Here is an 18,021-nt window from a genome sequence, read left to right as displayed (position 1 = left end):
GTTATTAGTTTCTGGATTCTTTAGAAGTAACTTTCTGGAAACAGGGGGCGGGATTCAGTGATCCTGAGGCTAAGTGTTGACGCCGTCAGAAACGCCGTCGCATTTCTCGATGGCGTCAACGCAGCCTCAGGATCAGCAGTCCTGACCCCTACAGGGGGCCAGCACGGTACTGGAGCGATCCACGCCACTCCAGCTGCTGATCCTGTTGTGAACTGGGTGCCACAGGGTCCATGCCTGAGCAGTGGCACCAGCACCAACGTGCGCATGTGCAGTGGCTTCATTCTCTGCGCTGGCCCCGACGCCACATGGCGCAGGGCTACAGGGGCCGGCGTGGAAGAAAGGAGGCCCCCAGCCAGAGAGGCCGGCCCGCCGATTGGTGGGCCCCGATCGTGGGCCAGGCTACATTGGAGCCCCCCCCCCTGGGTCAGACCCCTCCTCCCCTCCCAACAGGCCGTCCCTGGACCCTTCCACGCCGAGCTCCCGCCGGCTGAGAGCAGGCGTGAACGGCCCCGGTGGGACTCGGGTTTTTTACGACGGCTGCTCGGCCCCTCCCATTGATTTAAATCCCCTTGGGGCTCTCCACTGCCAGGGGATCGGAGGCCTCCGGGTCGTGTCCTCCGGGCAGGGTGCCACTATGGCACTGCTTCTGTCAGCCTGGCATCGCCAAAATGTCTGGCTGGCAGTGCCAAGGTGCCAGGCTGGCATTGTGCCCAAGCTGGGGATCTGTCGTGGGAGTGTGAGGCAGCGCTGCACATTCGGCTAAACGCGCTCAATATGGGACTCTGCTGCAATTCAGGTAGATCATACCCAAAGGAACAAATTTCTATTTCATCCAATGACCCTTGGTACAATTGCCTAGATAGCACAGGGCTAAATAGCTGGCTTGCAATGCCAGCAGTGCGGGTTCAATTCCTGTACCAGCCTCCCCGAACAGGCGCTGGAATGTAGCGATTCGAGGGCGTTTCACAGTAACTTCATTGAAGTCTACTTGTGACAATAAGCGATTATTATTATTAGATCGATTACTGTAACTCTAGTTTGAATACACAATACTGGGGTTAAAAGCCAGCCAAGAGAGCTGCTTAATGTCTGTCGGTCTGTATGTGCACGCTGTAAGAAATTCAGCCAGCGCTTTGCCATACTGAAGATGATACAGTAACCAAGACAGAGCCCCTGCAAAAATAGCCAAATTTTGCAGGAACATCTAAAACTCTCTCCGATTGTGGCAGTCGACCAGTCAGCAGAAGTGTAGCAGCCGGGGAAAAAAAACAAAATCTTTCTACCGAACTACTAAACACCAGCAGAAGCCAACTGTACTGAAAACAATCATAATGGCCACAATGTGTAATCATATACTTCTCGCAACTCCAGGTCTTTTATTTATATTTACTTACTATTGGATTCAATTGCAGTATGAAAATAGATGCAAGTGTTTACCATTTATTCTTACTTTTTTAATAGTTAATAAATTTCTTGTATCTTAACTCAAGAAAGCCTGGTTAAATTGGCTCCATTTTAAACATAACTATTGGGTCTGGAAAAGGTCTCCAAGGGAAAGGGAACCTTTTAGATTAAACCTTTGTTGCTACCAGTAGAGGGTGGTTTGAATAAAGACATGGAGCCAGTCATTCTCTCCTCATCTAAGTTTGTACAGTTTGAGGGTATCCTAGTCGGATGGTGATAAATCGAGGGGGTCTCGCCCGGATCAACAACGTTTGGGGACCCTTACCTGGGGCTGGTCGTAACTGCTAAAATACTCTATGTCCTCCGGAACATCACTGCCCTTTGGTGGCGGTGCAGCTTCAGCCCACTCCCTGTTGGCTCTTCGACTGGGCGAGGCATTTTCCTCCCCAGCTCTGGGGGTGTTTTGCAATCACTTGGGCTTGCCTCCAAATCCGGTAAATTGGGTTTGGGTAACCAGACCTCCTGCTCACCAAAATGGGGACAGATTTTGTTTGAATTAAATCAATGCAAGGTCGTTTCCTCACCAATGGAGTATCTGTTTGGGTATTTTTCTGGAATCACTTTTCTAAAAGTGGAAAGAAGGTTTCAGACAGCCAGACCACATGCTCCCCAAGCAGGGATACAGGCTCCCTTCATTTTAACGTGTTCTGCCTGGGGTGTGACTTTCCTGTGTTACTGTTCTGTCCTATATCTTTGGAGATACCTTCACTCACAGGGATTGGGCTAGCTTCGGTTGCTGTGCCCTGGGTCTTTCAGCTAAATGAGGCATCGCCCTCGCTGTTTCATGGCTTACTTGGATATTTTCCTCTTCCCTATCAAAATTCACCATGAAACTATTGATCAAACAGAACACTGGTTTGTTAGCATCCCCTGTTGTCCTGGGAATTTGTGTTCCCTTCACCTGTTTCACGTCTTCTGGAACATTACCACCTCCAAGTGGACATTCGGTCCTGCCATAAGCCTCTGTGGCTTTTCATCTGAGTCATCTCCCTCACTATCTGTTTCTCAGCTCAGGGACACCCTCATCGCCATTTAGGTCTTCCATGAAACTGCCTGCCAAACAGGTCATTGGCCCACTCCTATCCTCGTTTTCAAACTTTACAGGTCCTCCATGGACCTCTTTTCTTTTTGCTGTTGGCCTGTCTTTTGCACTTCCATCTTCCAGTAACTCTGCAGCTGGAGGTGACACCTCTCTCACTGTCACCTGACTTGTCTCAGCGTTCAACTGGTCTCTATTTAATTCTTCAAAAAATGTATCTACCAACTCAATTAATTTCCAGGTCATCTTCTTTGCCTCTATATAACCACCGGGGTCTCGTCTGCACATTCAGTAATTTATCATGGCCAATCCACCTAACCTGCACGTCTTTGGACTGTGGGAGGAAACTGGAGCACCCGGAGGAAACCCACGCAGACATGGGGAGAACGTGCAGACTCTGCGCAGGCAGTGACCCAACGGGAAATCGAACCTGGGACCCTGGCGCTGTCAAGCCACAGTGCCATCCACTTGTGCTACCGTGCTGCCCCAAATGTAATCTGATAACCGTAGATTGTTTTAAAATCTGAAAATTAATTCACCTCATGCAACTAGATAAGAGAAATGTTATTGTGAGGTGTTGAAAGTTAGCCCAACTGTATTGAGGAAAAATAGATCTCTTTACTTAACTTGAACCATTTGACATTGATTGATTAAATTGCATTGTCCTATTTTTTAAAGCTGTGAACGGCCTTGGATTTAGCATAAATGGTTTGTTGGAGATTTTACTGAAAGCAGCATCAGATTAGTGTGGTGGTATGATTAGCATAGCTGCCTGCCATTGGTGCAGAACACCGGCTTACCATTGGCCCTGGTTGATCATGTGCCTCTCGACCGGTTGGTTGAGACCAGTCATGTGATGGCTCCCCGATTGGTCGAGAGGCTGAGTTAACCCCGCCTCCAGGGTGGGGTATAAATATCCAGCACTCCCGGCGGTCGTCCTTGTACTGTAATCGACCGCAGGGCTAACATCTAGCAGATTAAAGCATACTTTTGTCCAGCAACTCGTCTCGCGTTCAATTGATAGTACATCAATTATTAATGCAAAAGCAAAATGCTGAAAAGCTGAAATAAAAACAAAAGAAATGATGGCCATACACTACAGATCTGGCAGCTTCTGTGGAGAAAGAAACGAGTTAACGTTTCAAGTTGGTGATTTTTTTTTACCAGAACTGAGAAAGGTTAGAAATGTGATAGAATTTATGCAGCAAATGGGGGAGGGTGGGAAGAGCAGAAGGAAATGTCTGTGATAGGCTGGAATGCAGAGAGACTAATTATGGAAAGGAGTCGGTGCCAAACCAAAGGAAGTGATAATGGAATAGTGCTCCAGTGGGTTTTTATTTCAGAACAGTAATGTTCCCGCAACACGACATAAATATCAACATTTCAGTTAGAACAATTTTATTTTTCTTTCCCTCAGTGCAGTCACGAATGTGTGTATGACACTTGCTTGGCATACTAATCCACACATTTTGCAATATCTCAAATGACAATTCCTCCTGTCTGAGCCAGAGCAATAAGGGAGTTCCAGCCGAGTTAATAATCTAGTTACTTGATCAGAGATGTCAATTGCTCAAGTAGCTGGATGGATGCATTGGTTATTTTATGGCCTCATGAGCACAGATAAGCCATCAGGTGGGTGGGTGGCCAGAAACCTCAGAACTACTTAGTAAACATGAGCTGTTCAACTTTCTCCAGATGGGGTTTGCGGGGACAGTCTGGACAAAGTCAGAAATAATGTCGACAATAAATTCAAGTGTTTCAGATATGGCAAGGCAGGTCACATGAAGAACCAAGGCTGGTTTCAAAATTTCTGGTCTCCCGTGTGATCTTGTAAACAATGTGATGGCCAGTGATGCAGCAGCTGTCAATGTAGAGTAGATTGGTTGGCCCCTAAGTGTCAGAATCATCGAGCCGTACTTGATCCTGAGGTGAACTTCTTTGATCATGTATCCAGGCCATCATTAAGCCTATTGATTTACACTTCCATAACTGCCTTAGCTTCCCTACTGGACTGAATAATCTGGGGGGTGGATAGTACACTCCCAGGAATCCAACATGGAGCCGACCCACCCCACAGCCGTAAAGCGAGGGGCGGGGGCGTCCTACTCTCTGGAGCTACTGACCACTTGGGTTGGCCGGCAGCTCCATCAATTCCAGCAGCATCAGAAAGGCGTCAGTGGCCACTGCCAGTATGGCTGAAGAAGAAAGGCCCTCTTAGGCCTTGGAGCCCTTGATTGGGAGGGTTTGAGTAGGTTACCCCGAAATTATAGGAACTAGTGTTTTTTGATATCCATTCCCATTTGCTTCGAAAATGAGCAATAATGGAGAAATAGAAGGTTATTGACAAGAAGAGTTGGCCCACCTGTGGGCACAGATGGCTACAGAGGTGGATGATCTTACTGCACAAGATATGGTACATCCCAAATCTGAAAGTACTCGGGGCTGAGGCAAATGCTATGGAGGCTGACACACTATCTGCTGCTTAGGGGCTGGTTTAGCACAGGGCTAAAGAGCTGGCTTTTAAAGCAGACCAATGCAGGCCAGCAGCACGGTTCAATTACCGTACCAGCCTTCCCGAACAGGCGCCGGAATGTGGCGACTAGGGGCTTTTCACAGTAACTTCATTTGAAGCCTACTTGTGACAATAAGCGATTTTCATTTCAGTATTTCACAGTCTAGGAAGACTAGAATTGTACTTATTGAAAGGGGCCTAAGATGAGTCTAAGCATGTCAATCACACTCAAGAGCTTAAACGGGAAGACCAATTTCTCATTTCATGAACTGCATGTAAATGGCACCAGACGGGTGTTTGGCAAGATTTTCATAACATGCAGGAGTGGATTGCTTAGTGTCTTACCTGCTCTGAGAGAGATGTAAGAGGTTGTGATGCATGGCTACCTCATCCAGCCATGTAATATATGGCAGTGTAATTAACTCACAGGCTTAGAGGCATTAATCATATGGGGTTGCCTGTCTCTCAGGCAGGTTTTCACCCACACTTGAAACTGGTGACCGGGAGAATTGGTATTTAGTGAGCCTTGCATGCTCTTTGCAGGTGAACATTAAGGCTTACTTACAAAATACCTAACTAATGTGGAGCTAGCCTGAAAGGTAGGAGTTGCATTGATTGGACAGTAATGCACGGATAAATAAGCATTTGAATGTGAAATGAGCAACGAATGTGCATAGACCTCAAACAATAGCCAATCGGTTAGTAATGGCTGATCAATCACTTGCAAGTTTTATCTAAAACTTTGTTAACGGTAGGTCACTGTGTATTTTGTCCACAGTGGCAGCTGCTCCTATCTTAGTAACTTATGAAAACTCGATAGTTTTCCTTGGGTGTCTATATTTGTTGTTAATGTAGATTAAAAACAGTAGGAACCCCAACACTGAAACCTAACAGATATATGCTGCTTTGAAGTAACATTTTCAGAAGTTCAGGGTCCTTAATCGTAGATTTTGTATTTTGTATTATTTCAGGCGAATCAGTTTTTATTTTGAGACAGCAACAAATTGTTAAATTAATTACTTGATCAACTGACATTCATTTTTTTCTTTTTGTTTCAAGGAGGTTTACTCATCTGCCACTGAAAAAGATTCAAGGACATTCTTTTGAAGGACTTCATAATATCATAAGAATGTAAGTTCAGCAAATGTTGATTTACCGATTTTAAATGTGTTGCATTTTTTCCGTCCACGTGCCGATGACAACTTGCTCTATTCTCCATTACCTCTGCAACATCTGGCTTGAATCTGGTTCTGGATGAGCGGCACTTCCTCACAATGAAACATTGGGAAGACTTAAGCCTGGTCCCTGCCATAAACTCTGGACCCTCAAACTGGTTCCACTTTCCTGTGTGCCCGCTGCCCCAGGTTGATTTAGATTGTTTGCAATTACGGCTCATAATTTAACCCAGAACCCTCATCAACACAAATGTGTTCACCTCCATAACATCATTTGTTTCCACCACTTACCCGACCATTCTGTTGCATAAATCTCTCACTCAAAGGCCGGAATTCTCTGGTTGTTGCGATTCACTTTTCCCACCCCTGCCTGTGGGTTTCCTGGCAGCGTGTGGTGGTTTCAATGGAAAATCCCATTAACAGGCGGTGGCAAGACAGAATCCCGCCGCCAGCGAACGGCACCCCACTCAAAGAAATTCACGAAATCAAGAATCCTGCCCATAGTCTTTTTCACTTCCAGACTCAACTTTCCGAACATCTTCCCCTCAATGAACTTTTATTCATCTTAATCTCTGCTGCTCACAATCAAACCTGCACTAAGTCTTGCTGATCCATTACCCCTGTACTCACTAACCTACATTGCTTCCTAATTCCTGAATGCCTCCCAATTTAAGCCCCTGCATGGCCTCATCCCTCCACAGCTCTCTAACTTTCTTTAGCTCAGCAACCCTCAAAGCCTCTTCTTTCCTCTGACTCTGGCCTTACGTGGATGCTGTGTGACCTTTGCCCCATTATTGGTGGCTGTGCTATAACAATTGGTTATAAACCTTGTGCTCTATAATTCGCTCTGTAAACCTCTCCACCTCCCTCTGCTCCTCAGTGTTCATTTTTGCTTCAATATGTTTCTATGAAACAATTATGAGATATTTTCTACAATGTTGTATATAATTGTGAAGTGATGTTGATTTCACAAGGCACCAAATTAGACCTGACGTGGAATTGTTAATTGCGCTTCATAATGGATGCTTCATCAATGGATGCAAGGAAAGTTTTGAAGTAAGATTTGAGTTTAGTGCAGAGCTACCACTTTGTTCAAGATCGCTTATCATTTTTAAAACATTTTCTTATGGAATGTGAGTGTCTTTCGCTGAACCAGCATTTACTGCCCCTGCCTGAGGGCATTCAAGAATCAGCCACATTGCTGTGGATTTGGAGTCATATGTAGGTTAGACCAAGAAATTAGCAAACCAGATGGGTTTTTATGGCAAGCAACAATGGTTTCACGGTCATCATAAGGCTTTTAGTTCCAGATTTTTATTTCAGCATCTGCAGTGGTAGGATGCAAACCCTGGTCCCCAGACCATTATACTGAGTCTCTGGATTACCACTACACCACCACCTCCCCAGTACACACCAGCTGCTTTGTGATGCAGAACAAGGCCAGCAGCACGGGTTCAATTCCCATACCAGCGTACCCGAACACACAACCAGGGGCTTTTCACAGTAACTTCATACTTGTGACAATAAAAGGTTATTATAATTATTATCTTCTGCCATTCAAACAGTTGATTAAAGGGAATCATTTTTCCCTCTCCATTGCTGGAATCTCATAACATGCCATAAAAGGAAGGAAATGAAAGCTACCCTGTGCTCTCCTTATATAACTGGGGCACTGACAAAAGGTCACCCGTGTCTGGGTGGGTTTCCTCCGGGTGCTCCGGTTTCCTTCCAGTCCAAAGACGTGCAGATTAGGTAGATTGGCCATGATAAATTGCCCTTAGTGACCAAAAAGGTTAAGACGGGTTATTGCGTTACGGGGATAGGGTGGAAGTGAGGGCTTCAGTGGGTCAGTGCAGACTCGATGGGCCGAATGGCCTCCTTCTGCACTGTATGTTCTATGTTCTAAATTACCTACCCATCTTGTTGGATGAGGTCTGATGGGGTATTTGGCTGTGGAAGGGCAGTCGATAAAGCTGCAAGGCTGTTTAAAAGCAGGAAAAGGCCACCATGATAGCAAACTACCTGTTCTGCATCTGAACCTTTCAGCATAGTGAAAGGTTTTCCAGAAAGAAAGAATAACTTGCATTTTTCTAGCACTTTTAATGATCACTGAACGACTCAAAATGCTTTACAATTAATGGGGTGCTTTGGAAGTGTAGTCACTGTTGTAATGTAGGAAACATGGATCAACTTTGCCAGCTCTCATCATAATCTTAAAATCACCTGTCAGATCGCCTCAAACATTTTTATTTATTCACTCATGTGATGGCAAGGCCAGTATTTATCGCCCATGCCTAATTGTTCTTGAGAAAGTTATGGTGAGCTGCCTCTTGGAGTTTGCAGGATATTAACTCCGGGATGGTGAAGTAACAGCGATGTATTTTCAAGTCAGAATGGCGTGTAAACCTTGCATAACTTCCATCCGAGCTTCCACTGCACTGCTCAGATGTTGGGTGACTTTTGATTGTACTGCAATGGAAGCTGAGGCATTGGCCAGATGCTGCATCATGGTAGGGTCTGCAAATGTTCTTGTGAACGTATCTGAAAAGGACGGACTTTAAACTCTTGAATTAGACTCCTCCAAGCCCTTGGGCAGTGACATTAAGCTTCTGGCAGGCCTTCCAATGCACCAAGTATCTGAGCTGATAGCTGTGAGATTGACTGACAATTTTTCTTTCTCAATAGTGTCCTTCTCTTCTTGGACTTTGCTCCAGCACCAGTGCTTGACCAGGTCGCAGTGCTTGACCAGGTCGCAGTGCTTGACCAGGCCGCAGTGCTTGACCAGGTCGCAGTGCTTGACCAGGTTGCAGTGCTTGACCAGGCCGCAGTGCTTGACCAGGTCGCTGGGCTTGACCAGGTCGCTGGGCTTGACCAGGTCGCAGTGCTTGACCAGGTCACAGTGCTTGACCAGGTCACAGTGCTTGACCAGGTCGCTGGGCTTGACCAGGTCGCTGGGCTTGATCAGGTCACAGTGCTTGACCAGGTCGCAGTGCTTGACCAGGTCGCTGGGCTTGACCAGGTCGCTGGGCTTGACCAGGTTGCAGTGCTTGACCAGGTCTCGGTGCTTGACCAGGCCGCAGTGCTTGACCAGGTCGCTGGGCTTGACCAGGTCGCTGGGCTTGACCAGGTTGCAGTGCTTGACCAGGCCGCAGTGCTTGACCAGGTCGCTGGGCTTGACCAGGTCGCTGGGCTTGACCAGGTCACAGTGCTTGACCAGGTCGCAGTGCTTGACCAGGTCTCGGTGCTTGACCAGGTCACAGTGCTTGACCAGGTTGCTGGGCTTGACCAGGTCGCAGTGCTTGACCAGGTCGCAGTGCTTGACCAGGTCGCTGGGCTTGACCAGGTCGCTGGGCTTGACCAGGTCGCTGGACTTGACCAGGTCACTGGGCTTGACCAGGTCACAGTGCTTGACCAGGTCACAGTGCTTGACCAGGTCACAGTGCTTGACCAGGTTGCAGTGCTTGACCAGGTCGCAGTGCTTGACCAGGTCGCTGGGCTTGACCAGGTTGCAGTGCTTGACCAGGTCGCTGGGCTTGACCAGGTCTCGGTGCTTGACCAGGTCTCGGTGCTTGACCAGGTCGCTGGGCTTGACCAGGTCACAGTGCTTGACCAGGTCTCGGTGCTTGACCAGGTCGCTGGGCTTGACCAGGTCGCAGTGCTTGACCAGGTCGCAGTGCTTGACCAGGTCTCGGTGCTTGACCAGGTCGCTGGGCTTGACCAGGTCACAGTGCTTGACCAGGTCGCAGTGCTTGATCAGGTCGCAGTGCTTGACCAGGTCGCTGGGCTTGACCAGGTCGCAGTGCTTGACCAGGTCGCAGTGCTTGACCAGGTCGCAGTGCTTGACCAGGTCGCTGGGCTTGACCAGGTCGCAGTGCTTGACCAGGTTGCAGTGCTTGACCAGGTCGCAGTGCTTGACCAGGTCGCTGGGCTTGACCAGGTCGCAGTGCTTGACCAGGTCGCTGGACTTGACCAGGTCGCTGGGCTTGACCAGGTCGCAGTGCTTGACCAGGTCGCTGGGCTTGACCAGGTCACAGTGCTTGACCAGGTTGCAGTGCTTGATCAGGTCGCCGTGCTTGACCAGGTCGCTGGGCTTGACCAGGTCGCAGTGCTTGACCAGGTCGCAGTGCTTGACCAGGTCGCTGGGCTTGACCAGGTCGCAGTGCTTGACCAGGTCACAGTGCTTGACCAGGTTGCAGTGCTTGACCAGGTCACAGTGCTTGACCAGGTTGCAGTGCTTGACCAGGTCGCAGTGCTTGACCAGGTCACAGTGCTTGACCAGGTCGCAGTGCTTGACTAGGTCGCTGGGCTTGACCAGGTCGCTGGGCTTGATCAGGTTGCAGTGCTTGACCAGGTCACAGTGCTTGACCAGGTCACAGTGCTTGACCAGGTCGCTGGGCTTGACCAGGTCGCTGGGCTTGACCAGGTCGCTGGGCTTGACCAGGTCGCAGTGCTTGACCAGGTCGCTGGGCTTGACCAGGTTGCAGTGCTTGACCAGGTCTCGGTGCTTGACCAGGTCGCTGGGCTTGACCAGGTCACAGTGCTTGACCAGGTCGCAGTGCTTGATCAGGTCGCAGTGCTTGACCAGGTCGCTGGGCTTGACCAGGTTGCAGTGCTTGACCAGGTCGCAGTGCTTGCAGTCGGGGGAGATGTCAAGATAGATTAGGTAGAAATATTGGCCAGGATACTTTGGAGGACGGAGTTTCCCTTAGGACGTTTGTTAAGCGGCAGGTGGCGGAGTTTCCGCTACTGCCGCCTAGGGGATGCAGGATAGGGTGCTCTCAGGGACATGGGTCGGTGAGGGTAGGATCTCGGCAATTTATCAGGTGATGCAGGAAGAGGAGGAGGCCTCGGTAGAAGAGCTGAAAGCGAAGTGGGAGGAGGAGCTAGTGGAGGAGATCGATGAGGGGACGTGGGCGCACGCCCTGGGGAGGGTGAACTCGTCCTCTTCTTGCGCACGGCTCAGCTTAATTCAGCTGAAGGTGCTGCATAGGGCGCACATGACTGGGGCCAGGATGAGCCGGTTCTTTGGTGGAGAGGACAGGTGTGGGAGGTGTTCGGGGAGCCCAGCGAATCACACCCACATGTTTTGGGCGTGTCCGGCGTTGGAGGGGGTGGCGGGGACCTTGTCCAAGGTGGTCGGTTCCAGGGTGGAACCAGGCTGGGGGCTCGCGATCTTTGGGGTAGCATCGGAGCCGGGAGTGCAGGAGGCGAGAGAGGCCGGTACACTGGCCTTTGCGTCTCTAGTTGCCCGGCGTAGGATTCTTTTACAGTGGAGGGACGCGAAGCCCCCGAGCCCGGAATCCTGGATTAACGACATGGCCGGGTTCATCAAACTGGAGAGGGTCAAGTTTGCCCTGAGCGGGTCGGTACAAGGGTTCTTCCGGTGGTGGCAGCCCTTTCTAGATTTTCTGGCGGAGGGTTAGAGGGTGGTCAATCCCCCCCCCCCCCCCCCCGGGGGGGGGGGGGGGGGGGGGGGATTGGGGCAGATCTTTTTGCGGGAGGCTGGTGCTTAATGTTAAAAGGGGGCTTCTAATGGGTGGCCTTCTATGAACATGGAGACAAAGCCAGTCGCTTGCTGGCTCACCAGCTGAGAAAGCAGGCAGCCACGAGGGAAATAGCTCAGATTAGGAACATCAGCGATAAACTAGTAGCCGAACCAGAAAAAGTCAACAAAGCATTCAAGGCCTTCTATCAGGGACTGTTCACCACCGAACCCCCCCGAAGGGGACTTGAGGATGAAGCAGTTCCTCGACGAACTGGACATGCCAGTCATGGGGGGACGATAGAAAACGGGGGCTGGGAGCACCATTACAACTGGGAGAAGTCATGGAGAGCATTAACTCCATGCAGACGGGGAAAGCCCTGGGACCAGACAGATTACCGGCAGACTTCTATAAACAATTTGCGCCAGCACTGGCCCCGCACCTGCGGGATATGTTCACAGACTCGCGAGCAAGGGACACGCTGCCACCAATGCTAGCACCAGCCTCAATATCGTTGCTACCCAAGAAAGACGATGACCCGACTGAATGCAGGTCTTATAGACCCATTTCGCTGCTCAATATAGACGCAAAAATACTGGCCAAGGTCTTGGCCAGGCGATTGGAATTGTTCAAGCCAGAGGATCAGACGGGCTTTGTTAAGGGTAAACAGCTAACATCAGGTGCCTGCTGAATGTGATCATCTCTGGTGCTCTCTCCCACCCGGGGAGAGAGCACCAGAGATGATCATCTCCTTGGATGCAAAAAACGCCTCAGACAGAGTCGAATGGGAGTACCTGATAGAGTTACTGGAGCGCTATGGACTCGGAGTAGGCTTCATTGCCTGAGTGAAACTCCTGTACAAAGCTCCCACGGCAAGCATGTGGACCAACACCATCAGCTGTAAATACTTCCAGCTGCATAGGGGCACAAAAGAGGGATGCCCGTTGTCCCCGCTCCTATTTGCTCTGGCGATCAAACCATTGGCGATTGCCCTTAGAATGGTGAAAAATTGGAAGGCGATCCAAGAAGGGACAGAGTGCACAGAGTCTCACTCTGTGCAGATGACCTGCTTCTCTACGTCTTGAGCACCCAAAGCAGCAAGGAGGGAATCATGAAGCTCCTGAAAAAGTTTGGCGCCTTCTCGGGCTACAAACCCATCCTGAGCAAAAGTGAAATCTTCCCAGGGAACTCGCAACGGAGAGGGGCTGAGCTGAAGGGACTGCTGTTTAAAGAAGCCCAAAATAAATTCCACTACCTGGGGATCCAAATTGCCCACAACTGGACACGGATCCACAAGTGGAACCTGACCAGTCTGGTGGAGGAGGTAAAGAAGGACCTGCAGAGGTGGGACAGACTCCCCCATTCTCCCTGGCGGGGAGGGTGCAGACGATCAAGATCGACGTACTGCCCGGGTTCTTTTTCGTGTTAGATTCTATACCAATCTACATCCCCAAGGCCTTTTTTTAACATGATAAAATGATCATGATGTTTGCGTGTGTATGTGTAGTGGGGGGGGCGGGGGTTGCACGCGCAAGGATCCCAAAAAGATCCTGCAGAGAAAGAGAAGCATGGGTCATGGGTGGCCTGGCCCTCCCAAACACTGGGCGGCCACAGCGGAGCAAGTGAGAGGATAGAAAGGGAGCAGGAAACAGAATGGGTAAGAATGAAGACGAGTTCCTCCATAGGGACGTCCTTCTGGGCCCTTGCCACAGCAACACTCCAATCCCCACCAGCCAAGCACTCTACAAACCCATTTGTAATAGCCACATTCCGGACATAGGACCAACTAAGGCAGCACCTCAGCCTGACGGAACTGTCCACCATGGCCCCCATCCGCAGCAACCACAGGTTCGTGCCAGCCACAATGGACGCCACCTTTAAGAAGTGGAAATAGGATGGGTGGGGTGGGGGGGGGGGGGGGGGGGGGGGGGGGGAACTGACGGTTAGGGACTTCTACACGGACGACAGACTAGCGACATTAGAGGAGCTGACAGAGAGGATGCAACTGCCCAAAGGAAACAAACTACGACATTTACAAATCAAAAACTTCCTCCGAAAGGCGACAACATACCCACGGATGCTGAGAAACGCAATGGTAGAGGCACTGTTGGACACGGGAGACCTAGGGTGGGGAAACTGTGGGGCACCTATATGGGCGACTGTTAGAAGAGGCACATTCCCCGCTTGACAAGTCACAGGAAAAATGGGAGGAAGAACTAGGGCTAGAAGTAGGGTGGGGACTCTGGAGCGAAGCACTGACTGAACAGGGAAAACTCCATCTCCACATGTGCAAAGCTAAGCCGAATGCAACTGAAAGTGGTGCACAGAGCACACCTAACCAGAACTCAAATGAGCAGGTTCTTCTTGGAGTTGGAGGACAAATCTGAACAGTGTCAGGGTGGCCAGGTCAACCACACCCACATGTTCTGGGCATGCCCCAGACTTGTCAGATATGTACAGCCTTCTTTGAGAGAATGTCCAAGGTTGTGGGATGAGGGTGGAGCCAAGCCTGAAAGTGAGTCTCCAGGGTATCAGACCGTCAGAACTCTTCATGGGGAGGAGGGCCAATGCCCTTGCCTTTGCCTCCCTTATTACCCGCTGAAGAATCCTGCTTGGCTGGCGATCAGCAGCAGCACCACCCAAAGCTCCAGACTGGCTGTGTGACCTGTCGGAATTTCCCCAACTGGAGAAAATCAAATTCGTCATCCGGGGTCGGAAGAGGGCTTCCACAAGACGTGGAAGCCATTCCCCAACTTGTTTCAGGACCTGTTTGTAGCCAACAGCCAGTAGAGTGGGGGGGAGGGGGCGGGGGTAGACACGGAAGACCCAAGGATAGCAAAGGAAGGGGTGGGGGAACGGAGAGGGGGCGGGGATAAACATTTACAACAAGACCGCGAGACGCAAGGGGCACAGCTGCAGGGGGATGAAGCCAAGGGCAAAAGGAGAACCAGAGGGAATGTCAACCAGCGAAGAGGCACAAGCTAGGGCCAACAACAGACCACGGGGCAGTGGCAGACCGGCCAAATAAGGCCCACAGCCCTCAAAGTCCACTGTCATAATAAGCTCAATGATATCCACCGAGCTGCATGGGTGAGTTGACATCGGCCCCCTGGCACCCATCACGCGGCCCATCCTCAGCCCCTCTCCACCTACAAGTCAGCAGCTGGCACTGCATACCTCCACCTCCCAGCACAATGCCACGCCTGTGTCCCAACACACCCTGGCACCCACCAGCACAACCCATCCATGCCCAGCAGCGGTGCCCACAGTTGTCACCCACCATAGGCCCCCCCACCTCGATGCATGAAGCATGTGGCTCACAATGTCCTCGCATTGTCCCCGCAGGAGAAATTAGCCTATAACAGGCGAGAAAGGGCCTAGACAGGGCGCTGGGCCCCAAATTCCTCAATCTCTATAAGGAACGGGGCCTGAAGGTCGCGGGGTGACCGAGGGCAGAGTGGTCACCAACAGCGAGGTTGGCCAGTGCCACAGAAGTGAGCATCTACTGCCCCTTCAGTCCTGTGGCCTGCCAGATGTGAGTTATTCATGTCAGGCATAATGACCTTCCTTCTCACTGATCCAGCTGGGTCCCAGTCAGATGGCGGATCTCTGGACCAGGTTATCTCAGAGCTGATTCAGACGCTAGGGTCAGCGACACTCCAGCAGGCCCATACCCAATTGGAGGAGTCTCAAAGGCTACAGGCACAGGTGATGGTGCCAGCAATGTCTGGCACTGAGGTCAACACTGCTAGGGTGGCATCTGCAGTGGAAGCCTGCATCACAAGGTCAGCATCATGATTGGTGGTGTTCAAGGCGTTGCGCAGTCCGTGACGGACTTGGCTGAGTACCTCGACAGTATGTTCCAGTCACTGGGGAGGGGTCCCAGCTGCAGGTGAAACTTTCCAAGGCACTCCAGAGTGTGTCCCAGTCACTGAAGAACATGTCCCAGACGCAGAGATGGTGTTTGATTGTTGGGTGCTGCCCTTGTGGTGTTTATGCTTCCAGGGTTCAGGCAAAGTGTCCAAGCCTCACAGTTTGATTGGGATGCTAGACAATAACACTCGCCTGCGACATGGCACATGTACCCACGGGATTCCACTCAGGAGCTGAGTGCTCATATAACTAACATTGCCAATTCCCTATTAGTAATAGTCTTCAGCTGTGCAGCCAGAGGCTGCTCACAGTCAGAGGGAGTTAAAGCATACTTCACCATATTACCACAGACAGGGCTGTGCCCTGGGACTGTTCAGTGGGATGGACAGGCAGCAGCTGAAGCTGCTCGTTATGTATATACACAGTCCAAGGGATGGGCTTCAGGATCCATGGGCACCGAGCCTCATACCCCCCACCCCCCCCGCCCAAGGGTGACTCCTGACCGATGGAGGCCAACCTGCTCACCCCGTCCCCCCAAATCCCCGGGGGGGGGGCTCCCCCATCTCACCCGAGCACTGGGGCAGCAGCGGTAGAGCCCCCAGGCCGACTGCCCGATTTCGAAAATGGCTACTCACCTTTTCCGATTCCCTCAGCAGCCATTCCGCCAGCTTTCCATTTTTAAATAGGTGTGCTATCTCGGGAGGCCGTTAGATTGCGTAAATGATCCGGAGATTGCCCTGACTTGGTGTAATTGGAACCTCGCTGCGATTGGGTGGGATCCGAAACCCACCAATGGGAACGTGCCAGCTAGATCAGGAAACCATCAGCACCCGGAGCGGATCCCAATTTTGGCCTCGCCCACGAACTAACCGGCTCGCACGGATCCACACCGGACGTAACACAGTTGTTAGATCGTGCCCTTGGATGCTAAGTCTGTGAAAGTAAGTTGAGGCTTTGAGCGTCTGAGTCATACTGGACAGAAACCTTTGGCATCTGACTAAAGGGTGGAGTGGTGAATTGAACAATCTGTAAGTCTAGTGACTCATTCAGGACAAAGCAGCCCGCTTCATTGGCACCACATTCTCAAACATTCACTCCCTCCACCTCCAATGCTTAGTGGCAGCAGTGTGTACCATCTACAAGGTGCACGGCAGGAACTCACCAAGGCTCTTTTAACAGCACCTTACAAACCCACAACCACTATCATCTCGAAGGACAAGGGCAGCAGACACATGGGAATACCGCCACCTGGAAGCTCCCCTCTAGGCCACTCAAAATCCTGACTTGGAAATATATTGCCGTTCTTGCACTTTCTTTGACTCAAGATCCTGGAACTCCCTCCCTAACAGCAATCAGGAACTGCAGCGGCTCAACAAGGCAACTCACCACCACCATGTCAAGGTCAATTAGGGATGGGCAATAAATGCTGGCCTAGCCCGCGAAGCCCACATCTCTTGAAAGAATAAAAAAATAAAGATGACATTTGGTATAATCATTGCCGTTGACCACTTCTGTGAGGCCTTTAAATTTCTTCCCCTTTGGCACCCGGATTCTCGGGGCAAGATTTTGGTAATGGCAGTGATGGTTATCTGCTTCCAATGCAGCCGCCCAGTGTCTGACTGGAGAGTCTCCTGGAACTCTAGGTAGAGGACCTTTCTCACCTCCCGTCCAGCCCCTGTACCGTGGCCTCCACTGCTACATTGGAAACTGGAAACTCATGCTTTCTGTGCTATTGTGCCATTTCCACTCTTCCTCCAGCTAACAAACTGCTGTAACCATTTCCAGCACCTGCTGATGCCAGAATGCACCTTCCCCTTAGGACATGCAAGTTTATTTTAAGTAACGCAGGTTAGTTTTAAGTAGTGCTAGCCTGACATGAACTAGGACCCCCTTTTGAGGTGTGCAGCCACTCAGCAGCATACTTAGTGCTGTGCAGTTTGCCACCTTCATTTTAATTAGCAGACAGCACAATGTTTGCGTGCCGTCTGCATGCATCACTATGGACATAGAACATAGAACATACAGTGCAGGAGGCCATTCGGCCCATCGAGTCTGCACCGACCCACTTAAGCCCTCACATCCACCCTATCCCCGTAACCCAGTAACCCCCTCCTTTGGTCACTAAGGGCAATTTATCATGGCTAATCCACCTAACCTGCATGTCTTTGGACTGTGAGAGGAAACCGGAGCACCCGAAGGAAACCCATACAGACACGGGGAGAACGTGCAGACTCCGCACAGACAGTGACCCAGCGGGGAATCGAACCTTGGACCCTGGCGCTGTGAAGCCACAGTGCTATCCACTTGTGCTACCGTGCTGTCCGATTAGTGCGTTAACCACATATCAGGATCCACATGCCTGTTTTCCAATTGCATCCCTCCACCATCTCTTCCAGGACTGTGCAGTCACTCCAGTCAATACTGTCAGATGCATCTGCGACAGAGTGATTGATGAGGAGGGAGGTTTATCTTATG

The 18,021-nt window shown here is 50.6% G+C and overlaps 1 protein-coding gene across 1 annotated transcript in view; it reads left to right on the top strand.

The window, feature by feature from the left end:
• LOC119964708 (lutropin-choriogonadotropic hormone receptor-like) overlaps positions 1 to 18,021 on the top strand; it is a 213,856-nt gene that overhangs the window by 34,707 nt on the left and 161,128 nt on the right. The window contains exon 2 of the mRNA XM_038794622.1: positions 6,075 to 6,146. Coding sequence (XP_038650550.1) covers positions 6,075 to 6,146 — 72 coding nt within the window. The remainder of the gene's footprint in view (positions 1 to 6,074; positions 6,147 to 18,021) is intronic.

This window comes from Scyliorhinus canicula, chromosome 1 (genome assembly GCF_902713615.1).
Source record: "Scyliorhinus canicula chromosome 1, sScyCan1.1, whole genome shotgun sequence".
Taxonomy (NCBI): domain Eukaryota; kingdom Metazoa; phylum Chordata; class Chondrichthyes; order Carcharhiniformes; family Scyliorhinidae; genus Scyliorhinus; species Scyliorhinus canicula.
The sequence above is the reverse complement of the archived record's forward strand: the minus strand, read 5'-3'. Positions and strand labels throughout refer to the sequence as shown.